This window comes from Cupressus sempervirens, chromosome 5 (genome assembly GCF_028749045.1).
Source record: "Cupressus sempervirens isolate cs-2001-9-10 chromosome 5, ASM2874904v1, whole genome shotgun sequence".
Lineage (NCBI taxonomy): Eukaryota > Viridiplantae > Streptophyta > Pinopsida > Cupressales > Cupressaceae > Cupressus > Cupressus sempervirens.
In genome coordinates, this window is record NC_143122.1 from 30,813,193 (window position 1) to 30,825,291 (window position 12,099).

General features: G+C 36.6%; 1 protein-coding gene across 1 annotated transcript in view; it reads left to right on the forward strand.

Moving 5' to 3' along the window:
- The window catches only part of LOC149554441 (MICOS complex subunit), a 91,701-nt gene that overhangs the window by 46,903 nt on the left and 32,699 nt on the right, over positions 1–12,099 (forward strand). Inside the window, exons 3-5 of the mRNA XM_089828493.1 lie at positions 9,354–9,491; positions 10,058–10,198; positions 10,388–10,465. Coding sequence (XP_089684619.1) covers positions 9,354–9,491; positions 10,058–10,198; positions 10,388–10,465 — 357 coding nt within the window. The remainder of the gene's footprint in view (positions 1–9,353; positions 9,492–10,057; positions 10,199–10,387; positions 10,466–12,099) is intronic.

Sequence of the window (12,099 nt, forward strand, 5' to 3'; positions counted from 1 at the left end):
GGGCAGCACTCATTGCCCAGTTGGAGGCAGTTAAACAGGAAAGGGAATTAGATAAGGCAACATTCTTATCTCAGCTTGAAGAAGCAAAGCAAGAAAACAGTTGACTACAGATGGAGTCAGAAGTAAAAGAGGTGGAGCTCGGGAATATTGTAGAGATGATGAAGAAAGCTTTAGAGATTTAGATGGAAACTGAGGCGGATTTGAAGACAAGGACCTAGCAGGTGCATGAGTTACGAGCACAATTGCACCCTCCTACCTAGTCATGTTTTGATGTACTTGGTGGTTTCCATTTGTCGTCTGAGACGACTCTTCTATTTGGGGGGGATGATGTTATCGACAAAAAGTATAACAAAGCAGACAGGATTAGTTAGTACCTGAAAGGTTGCGCGACGGTTGAGTTGCCCCTTCAGGATATATATGTATATCATCCTATTCAACTATGGATCTTTATAGTTGTTCGCAATATTGTATGCTCCGCTTATATGAATAAAGTACTATCTTGTTCTCTGTCATATTCTAGTTTCTGAATGCAATAAATTACAATAAATATCCGTTTACCCTATACGGTAAACATTGATTTCAACAAATATAAGATCTCTCCTCAGGAGTAGAAAATCATGTGAAAACATGTTGAAATCAGTATGTAAAACAACACTAAGACAATCTCTATTGTCTTGTAGATGATTGAACTTGTAATGCATTATTTTTTGAGCTATGCCTTGCATCTTGCACTTAGTGATAGATGCAAATTTATTGCATTAATCATATAACGCTCAAGTTGGGGGCTCACAGACGAGCATTGCAACTTCTTCCTCTGGCATATCAGAGTAAGTATAATACTATAAAGTATTGTAGCTTTAAGAAAAAGAGAGCTCTTTTTGTAATATGTGTGGGTCATGATCGTTGGACCCGAGAAGTCATGGCATGACCCACATGACTTGACCCAGTCATGCGGCTCTTGGCTCAACCTGCCAGTGACTGCATGACATGTGACTTGCATAAATTCGCATGACTCATTGCCAGTTAAGGAATATTGGTTTCAACAAAGCTTTAGAAAGAGAATTAGGTACAAAGTGAGAGAATGAGTAAACCCTGGTGTTATGATTTGCTTTTCCCACTGTTACCAAAGCATCATGCTTAAGATTTTTCAGCACAATTGAATTAGGTAGGAACTTAACTTTCATTCCATCTCTACAGTGTGTGATTTGGTAAATTGAAAGGAAAATAAAGCTTAAGTTAGAAACATAGTGGACATCTTTGAATGTTGCGTTATCCATCTCAACTTGACCTTTCCCTTCAATGTCCACTTGAGCATCCTCTCCTACAAAGATGTGAGGTATCTTAGATGCTTCCAATGAAGAAAACTACTCCTTTGAAGAACCTGTATGATGAGTGGCACTCGAATCAAGTATCCATTCCTCTGAAGAACTTGCTGTTGCAACAAATGCTTGCCCTTTTCCTTTTGAAGTGGAAGGAGATGAATCCTTCTTAAGCAAGTTTTCCAACTCATGAATCCTCTTGTAGCAATGATGCTCATCATGAGTATTCTTCTTGCAATATGCACAAGTGATCTCTCCTTCTTAAATGAATTATATAGACCTTCTCATTGAAAGAAGATGAAGCATTATCTTGTTGTGAGCAATTCGCTTGTACTTCTTGTCTCATTGGCTTCCACTATTTCCGCTCATCAACTTTGGTTGCTCTAACATCATCTTTGTGAAGGCTTGAATTGAAGGCATAGTGTACGAAACACCCAAAGTCAACTTGTGAGTTTGGAAGCTAGAAACAAATGTTGAATACTTTGGTGGAAGATTGTCCAACAAATTGTGAATCATGTGTTCGCCCTTTTTTGTCCATTCCACAATCAGCTCTCTAGCTTTAGACATAGTCTTGGATTGTGTCAAAGTCCACGGGATCCAAATTGTCGAGTTCTTTGTCAAGCTTATAACACCTAGTCTTATTAACTTGACCACATAATTTGCCAAGTTTTTCTCGAGCCCTTTCTGCTAGGGTACAATTATCAATATGAAAGATGAGATCCTTTGATACAGTTGTCCTCAAAGTTCCAAGAGCCATAGAATTTTTAGTGAACCATTCTAAGTGAGCATTACCTCCTAAGGATCAATTTTTAGTGAAACATTCTTAGTGAGCACGACTTGGTCAATTTATCTCCTAAGGATAAGTTTTAGGACTAGATGGTGCAGTAATAGTTCCATCAATATAATATGTTAATCCTTTTTCCATTAGCTTACTCCATGCATCAATTTTCTAAGTAACATAACAATGTGGAGATAAAAGTGGAGACTTAGGAGAACCCATGATGCAAAAATGAAAGAGCACAAGAGAAAAGGAGACACAATCACACAAGACACCCTCCCTAATTCACTCAATCAAAGAACTCCCCCACCCTCCAAATGATGATTTTGACAGTTAATATATATTGCGTGTCGTGTACAATTGCCCAATATTGTTAAGTGGACTTCTGATTTTGATGTTAATAATTGCCTTGATGAGGCAAAATTAGACTCATAACAATATTGCTAAGGATTAAATTGAAATGCTAGCATTACAATGATCATAAATGGCCAAAAAAGGACCTAGATCTGAAAGTGATATTTTTGATCAAATAGGTTACAATCTGATAAGATAAGATAAGATAATAATATTAATGTCTAAAAAAAAACCACAAGGGTTTGTGGGACTGAGCATGCAAACAAAAGAGCCGGCCAAAGTAGGAGCACCAAACAGTGACTGAGAAGAAACAAAACAATAAACGAAACAAGGAAAACCATGGTAAGGACTAAGAATACTTCCTTGGTACAAAGAAATTAGTCACAGAAGGATATAACTGTGGATGATTCAAAGTCTTAGATCGTTGCCAGGAGCTGCCGGAGTGTCGTTGCTTGGAAAGATTGGTGTAATGTCTAATTGATTTGGAGGGAGTAATACTGGATGGCCTACCCCATGGTAAAGACAAGGGGAGAAAAGGTGGTGATGAGCTGATTAGAAGTATGTCCCTGAGGTGTGACTAATTGGAGGGTATGCTCACGAAGTTGGAAGGCCTCATGTAGATAAAGTGCCAGACACCGCTGGTCAATATAGCTGAAGAACGCTAAAAGAGAAGAACAATCTCTGAATAAATAGTAAAATCTCTCTCTGATCTCATAGTAGATAGGACAATGAAATATGAAGTGGGTGTCAGTCTCAACCTCCGCTAAGGTACACAATCTACAGACCCGATCATCCCTATCCATATGGTGGTTGGTGCGGGCCCAAAGACGATGAGAGCTAACTTCGAAGGAGCCCAAAGAGAATCGCAGGGCGTGACACCAACACCGTTAAAGACAAGCAGGACACAATAATACCATTCTGAATCCCAAGAAAATGCTCCGCATAAACGACCATCTTAAGATGTATTCCACCAGGAGGATTACTCCAAGTAGTGATAATGTACTGTCTATAGATATCCTGTTTGATATACTGGTTCAATTCCTGATGTAAGGGGAGGAGGTGAGAGCAGGAGCATCTAGCGAGAACTGGCATGGTGGAAGACAATCAATCTCAATCCCAATCGAACCCAATAGAGAAGTGGCCTAGGCGTACCAACAACACGATCTATTACAAGTGTCAAATCTCATAATCCCAACAGAAGAATAGTATGCCAGATGAGAGTATCTGTTGTGGTTGATCTTCGAGTCCATAAAACCTCGAAGCCGATGGAGAGACTAGATCAAGTCGAAAATAGTTGCAAGTTTGAACCCCTGTGGCATCTGACAATCTGTCGTAAAAGTAATGTTTGAACACGCTCAATAGAGGCCCAATCAGGAGCAAGAAGAGAAGGCCCCCAAATCACTGAACCATAGAGAATGGTTGGTCTAACCAAGGAGTCCAAGAGGGAGAACTTGGACGAAGTGTCCTGAAAATGATGTCTAAAGTGTTGTCTCTCAAGCAAGGCCAGAGAACCCATGCCCTTACTAACTCAGGACTGAATAGCCGGTCTCAAGCTAAAACAGGTTCCCAAAAACTTTACCCCGAGATACATGTAAGAAGACGTGATCTGAATCTCATGCCCTTGAAAAAAGAAATGAAGATGAGAGATCTTTAATCAGTTAAAGATCATAACCCGAGTCTTAGCCAAATTAACCACAAGCTGACGCTGATCACAAAAGAAGCCAATCCATCAAGAAGTCTCTATAAACTGTCTGGAGAAGAGGCCAAGAGAGCAACATCATTTGCAAAAAGGAGAACGGAGATCAAAACCCGATGCAAATAGCACTTGTCACTAAGTTGCAACGAGTTCACAAAGAAATCCTCGAGCTCATCAATATACAAGCCCAACAGAGTAGGAGAAAGATAGCAACCCTATTTCAACCCAATGGGAAAACCCTCCGGGTTCTTGAGTCCACCAGTCACTTTCTTATACAGTCTCACAATAGTAAACTTTCTGAGAGCGGTGTCTAGCCTCCTCAATAATAGCTCGCAGTGTGAAGATATGATCCATAGTCTGATAGTTTGCCCGAAAGCCGACCTGCCTTTTAGCCCTACAACCTCTCCTATCAAGCTCTCTAGAAAACATGGTGTTCAGAGCATTGGCATAAATTTTGGCAAAAGTATGCTCGATAATGATAGTCCTATAGTTCCCTGGGTCCGAAGGAGGTCCAGACTTATGGATAGGATAGATCACATGATGCGACCAAGACTTAGGAAATTTAGTACAGACCACTCTATTAAAGAGTGTAAGAAGGTAGGATCCAAGGACTGAAGCATCAAGCTTGAAAAGTTCTACTTGGAAACCATCCTCATCCGCAACTCTACTACATCTCATGGATCTAATGGCCTCACAAATATTGGACGAGGTGAATAGATGGCAGTAAGGAGGTGGGGTGGAATGAAGAGGTAGCTGCCCTGGAATGTCGTAAAGAGTAATGGTATGGGAGGTCAAAGAGTGGAAGTGAAGGGTGGAGGGCGGGGGAACACCTAGGAAAAAGGGTACACCAGAAGATCTGATGATTCTGAATAAGCGTGCAGCAAAGCGATCTGCATTGAGAAGAGGCAAAAGAATAGCGAATCGAAGTAGACAAAAAATTATGCAATTTAAAAAGAATAGCTCTTGAAAATGTCTGTATGAGTATGACTGAAACCTTTGAAGCTGCAAAATCAAGGATTGGACAGGTACAAAAAGCCAAAACTGAGATTTGTGCAAAATCTGTCCACCAAAACCAGAAATAATAGTACCACTGAAAAATATAGGAGATTTTACCCAAACCATTAAAATTTTGCACTAAAAAAGTACATATGACCATGGTATGGCCCTCCAAAGTGGGATTGCAAACAGTGAGGGGTCAAAAATGTGCAAACCCTACTGACATCATCAATTTACTGCTTAAAATTTGACAGTCATACAACTGTCACAACAAGGCAAAAATAGCCAGTTATGTCTAGACAACCGCCAATTTTTTAAGATGAATGCCACAAAATTTTAGTGGATTAAATTTGAGATTCTAGTGACTATTGATGCAAATAGAAAAAATGTTTAAAATGAATGTCATACAGCCATCAATTTTAAAATAGTCATCTAGCAAAAAAATCTCGCCTAAAATTGATGATCTTTCCAGCTGTCAAAGCAAACATAATAAAAAACAGGATTTGATGGTGAGACAGGAGTCAAATTTAATGTCAAGAAAAACTGTGTCACATTTCACAATTACTGATCGGGTTCGTGTGTGAGGAACATGGCTCAGGATTATCGGTACAGATCTGTGTTGATGACACGGTTTTGGGTTTTAGCTGTGCTGTCAGTGACATTGCTGGTGGCTTCGCAGCAGTGAAGGGCAGTGTGGTGTTGGACTATAACATTAGTCCCACCTGCCCTATGGAACTAATACAAATCTCCTTTTATGCAAAGCTTCAACAGAGGGTAATACAACGGCAACAATTGCTAGTAGCGAGGGTGCTCGCCTGTTATTACTTGGTTGCTGGTCAATGTGGATTTTGTGTAAGGAATTTTACTGGAATCTGTGTACTCTGAGAGGTATGGATCTGGCAGTTTGGATTCTGCCCTACGCTTGAAGAGAATATTCTTATAAAAGGAGGGGGTCTGAAATCCCAACAAATTGTGCAAGAAAAATGCTGAAATTGTATATAATTGCAGATCTAAATAAATCTGAAAATGTTCTTTTAAAAAAAAAATAGTCATACCTTCTGCAGTTGATGCTGTACTATAGTTGAATGTGCAAAAAAAAGTTTGCCTCAAATTTGACTTTCACCCAAACTGGGCAAATCTATAGTCAAAATTTGTTCTAACGGCTACCCAAACGCAATGGCAAGGTCAGATCTTGCTCTAGATGCTCCCACAAGCTGCTCCTGTCTGGATTTGAATGGAAGACCTCCAACAATCGAAGCAGAAACCTTCCTAAGGCTATGGAATGAACAGTCCTATGGCTCTAATACCATGCAAGAATTCGCCCAAGGCAATGAAAGAATATGTTGAGATCTGGAAGCTCAAAGAATAGCAGAAGCAAGAGAAACAAATTGATATAATCAAATAATTGACTAGATTCAATAATGATCAATAATCAAATGATAATAGATGTGTACAATGTATATGTGCTTGAATAGATAGGCAATGCATGATAATTAGGAGATAAGCAAGTGATAACCTATCGACTGCACTAGGTGGAATCACATGTCCACCAAAGGTCGACCATCCTCCATTGTATAATGAACTATGTGAAAGAATTTGAGAATGATAATGTGATAAGTGCACTAAAGGCGGATCTAACACAAAGTGAAAATGAGATAACAACTATCACCACCTAAAGTGGAATTTATCTTCACCATCCTGCTAAAATAAGATGTATACTCCTAGGCGTCTACTATGAAAACTACTCCGTAATGCATTTTTCCTAAGTAAGCTAAGTGTAATTAGGAATATTTAGTTACACCAACAATGGATTGGTGGTGTAATGAGCAGATTGTTTCTACCAAAGAGGAACTTCAGCTGAAATTTTGCTCCATGGTGTTATAATTATAACACTAATTGCAATAGTTAAATGGTAGTAACCATGCTCCTAAGCATTTTACAACCACAATAATAATAGTAGTGGTGATGTGAGAGGTTGTGTCACAAGGTTCCCCAAATTTTCGTCTTAAGATTTGAAATTCGGTGAACCTAATTTTTAAAAAACAAATTGTATAAGTTTGGGTTGAATTCATACAGCAGAATTTTTTTTTTTCTGGTTCTCTTCAATTATGGCCTCAGTTAAGTGGAATATCATTGGCTGTTCGAAGAGTGTTTTAGAAGATGGTTAGGGCAAACAAAGTCTGCAACGAAACACATCTGTTACGAGTTTGTTCTGTGCTATATGTTCGCAGCTTTCTGTGGGATTTTCCTCTAGCATTGCAAACAGTCTCTTTAGTGCAACAGAATCTGCAGAACATGATCCGCCAAAAGGCATTCCTCGTCTCCCACCTTATCGAGCTTTTCTATGGTCTGCGATGAACAAGCAGCAATGGTGTCCAAATATTTCAATTTTAATATATTGTTTGTTTTTAAGGTTTTTGTACATTGTTTTAGATGTTTGAGATAGATTTAGATTTATGTCATTTTTATTTACTAATTAATATTAAGATGATATAAGTTTTTTAATCACTATAAATTTTATCTTAATTAACTTTTATTGTTATATTAATTTTTAGTAGGTAATTTATTTATTATTACATCAATATGTCTGTAAATTTTAAATGAATTCATTTATTATTTTGTTTTGTAAAGTTAAAATATAAAATTAATATATGTCTATTTTATGTTTTAATTAATATAGTTAGGGATTTATTTTGTTTTAAAGTTTAATGTTTTATAAAGTAAAAATTAGTAGTATTTTAATTTTTTTGGAATCGAAAGAAGAAAAAATAAATAAATAATTGAATATACTATTAAACATATTTTTTTTTTTTTTGAGTTACCGATTCAGATGTGGATTCAGAAGCAGATACGAGAAGCGTGATTTTTATTTGGGTGAGCATGCAGATGTGTATGGATGTGTCTAAATATTATTAATATTTTAAGTAAAATTTTATTTAAAAACTAAAATAGTTGTAAATATATCTCTACCATTTGGAAGAATGCGTTAAACCTATCCTGGTTGGGTAATGTCGATTCCTCCAGAACCAAAAAAGTGTGAGTACTCAGAAACTATATATTGACCAAAGACTTATTGAGTAAACTTTGGTTCAAGTTTTAGAAAATGTGTTAATAGATGGGTAATGCCAATAAAAGACATAACTCAGGATATAAATGTTAGCAGATATATTGATCAATCTGGAGATGCGTATGCAGAAACAACAATATCTGATAACATTGTGAGTACTCATGATTATGATCCCTCGATTTCAGTAGAAATCTTTGAGCAGGACCAATCTGGAGATGCATCACAATCACAGTTGATTTCAGTGAGATTTTGAGTGGAAGGTGTGTGATGTAGTCCATTGGTTGATTACATGCATTGAGATTTAGACAACCATACTGCACAGAATGTCTGATCGCCTCCATTGTGTTGAGCAGAACATAAAACAGAGTATTAACAGTCGTTCCATCCTGCATGCATCTTGCCGGCATCCACATGGCTTCCGGATGCACCAGGCATTTGCATGCACAAGCTTCCGCATCCACCCTTGACCAGGACGAATCGGTAACTAGTATTTTTTCAATATATATATTTTATTTTTTTAATATAAGGCGAATTTCATATCGATTTAAATTTTTTTTTTTCCATGTCGAACTTCATCCGAATTTCATAATTGCCTAACTCGAACTTGAATTCGAACCTTGTGACATAGGTGAGAGGTATTTTAATACAAAATAGCTTGAATGGTAGTTAAGCATTTGAAATGTGATTTTATAATATGAACAGTTCTGTTGCATATATTTGTATTCGCTGGAAACTTAAATACTAGAGGTAATCTATAATCAAACCCATCTATTCTTTGTTAAGCATTTATTATGAACAAAGAATTTACAGTATTCCTGAGTAAGGCCAATTTGATGTTCAACCGCTCAGATGCCAAATTTGACTTGATCATTTTTTGATTTGGAGTACGAAGCTGGAAGATGCAAATGCGTTTTTTAATTATAAGTATATTAACAGGACTTTCTTTGCTAAAATTATTGAAGCTATATTATTCTTCAGTTAATCTATGAATTTTATATTGCATGTTCTTATAGTTAATGATGCTACATGCTTAATATAAAGAAGCCTAGTACTCAAACATTCTCTTTACTAGCTACCTCTTGTGGGAATTTGTAAAATTTTCGGGTTAACATATCAATTATTAATGATCTCTTGGCATTGCAGGCTGAAGATTCTGAAGATGAAAAACTAGAGAACACCTTGTCTGATAATTATCTTCTGCAGAAGGAAAATGAACATACTTCGCAGAGATTGTTGAATGAAGAAGATTGTGATTCAGATTCCGCCTTCAAGCAAAAAGAGGTCATCTCATGGCAAGAACCTTTAACCCTGCTTTTAATTGTATTGTTTGTTGACGATCATGAGTGGGCCAGCTTTACTGGATGTTTTCCCTGATAAATGAAATTTGGAATCTTTATCCTTTAAAAAAAATGGTATATCTGGGCATTTACCAGACCAGCTGGTGGGGACCACACAAGTGTATCCAATCCCCAAGCAAAACTAGTGGGCCTGTGTAAGTGGGGATTTGAACCCAGATGGTAGCTGCACTAGTGCTAATCCTCTACCCATGCACTATGCCTGTGTCTTACAACTAATCCATTGCTTGACACAAAAAATTGAATTTGGCTAGGCAGATGTGTATCTTCAATTTCGTAATTTACCATTGCCATCGTATTGCTTCTTAACTTTGCCTTCTCCATTTCTTGATGAAATTTTTATTTTGTAATCTCACATAGTAATGTGATTTTTATGGTGCATTCTGATTGCCATTTTTAACATATTTTTTGAACCATGCTTATTCCATTTCTTGATGCAAATTTAATTCATGTGTTTCATCTAGTAACACGATTTGTTTTTTTAACTTAAAGGATGCAAAGGGAAAGATGGTTGATAGCAAGTTGCTAGATGGTGTTTTGGTTCTCAATTTTCTTGAAGCAATTCATGCAGCTGAACAGAGACAAGCTGAATCAGACGCCCGCATTTATGAGGAGTACAAGCGAACACTGAAGGTTTGATAACAAATAGGTTGTTGGAATTTGATTGCTATTTGTTCCCCAGGATCATCTGACACAACTTATGCTCTCATTCTATTCTATATTGTTTGAGTTACCAACGTCGCTTGCATATTGAAGGTATCTCTTATATCTTTTCTATTTTATGTTGTTAATTACAAATGGAATCTATAACTTCTGTCTCAGGAGAAGTATGAAAAGGAGCTGAGGGATGCTAGGGCAAGGGAACTTATGTATGCAGAGGAGGCAGATAGTCTAGAAAAGGTTGATAATTTTATGTGGTTTAGTTATTTTTATTCTCACTTGTTATATCTGTGCTGTCGTGTTTAGAACTCAAACTGTGATTACTTTCTGTACAGTCTGGTTATTAATCATTTCACGAGTACCCAGTAATTTCAAAATTTCTTTCTAATTTAATTGTTTATGCATTTCATATGATATTTTAAAATGTTGCACTTCATGTTCCTTCTAGTTCTGAAATTTCATGGTGGCAATTATTTATTAGAAAATTCACCTTTTGTATTACCCATTTCTTCATCTCTGATAGTTTTGATTTTTTTGTTTGAACCTCTTGCTTTCAATCATTTCCCAAAATATGCTAAGCATATATTTTGGGATTGTTTGATTTTGGTTCTTTATTTCAATTTGTTTTTCTTTTACTGCCTATGAACAATAAAATTCCAAATAATAGTATACGGAGATCCATATGGGATTGCCTCGAAATATTAGGAAGACTTAAGAGGATGTTTCTTTGTGTCCTTGTATTCCCCCTAGAAACAATCTTTAAAAATGGGAAACAACCTATTGAGGTTTCACAAGTGATTTAGATAATCTACATCAAGTTTTCCTTAAGTGCTAATATGTGTTGTCAAAATGAAAAGAACTAAAGTACTCTGATTGAGTTGTAATTTTGTATTTACAAATTAGCTCTCCACTCTCATCTAATAGGGCTGAACATAAAAATTTACATTTCAAGTTCAAGCATGATACTTGGAGACACATCAAGATTGCGAATTCTTCAAGCATGGTACTCAGAGGTTTCTCATGTAAAGGAAAATGGATCAGATAGAGTGAAAAAATAATTTTATATTCAATTGTTCAACAGATGTTTCTGATCAAAATATTGTATTTAATAATCTGTGATCAAAATTGAATGCACTTGAGATTTTCCAGCCTTCTGAGAGAACCCTTTGGCGACAAATCTGGCTTTGTGTTTTTCAATACTACCATCTGTTGCATGTTTGATTTTGAATAGCCATTTAGAGGAGACGAATGATTTTTTCTTAGGTCTAGGTACAATGTCCCAGACATCATTTTTCAATAAAGATTGATATTTCTCAATCATAGGATCTTTCCAAGCTTGGGATGTTAAAGGTTCTTCAACATTTGATGGTTCAGATTTGGTGAGCTCACTTATAAGTGCAAGATAGTATGAGTGACTTCTTGTTTTGTTACTTCCTCTAAAGATTTTATTCAGAGGCTAATTATTTTCTTCAATCATCTTCCTTGCCCATGGTTGTCTTTTTTTGTTGTTTGGGATTTCAGCATTTTCAGGATGAGATGATATGGGTTCATGATCTTGTGAACAATTCTCCCTCCAAATTTCAAAAGTAGGGTTCCATCTAATTTTATAGTTGGTTTATCATTTGGTTCTTCAATATTTTTAGAAAGTTTATATGCAAGATCTCCTTGGAATTTAACATCTCTGCTGATTTCAATAGTTCTTTGTCTTGGACTTTATACTCTCTAGGTTTTAGAGGACTCACTGTAACCAACAAATGCCCTTTTCTTCCCTGAGAGTTCTAGTTTGGATCTCTTTTCTTTAGGAACATGAATATATATAGGACAACCAAAAATTCCTAAGTGACTAAGTCTGGTTTGTTTCCTGTGAAGGCTTC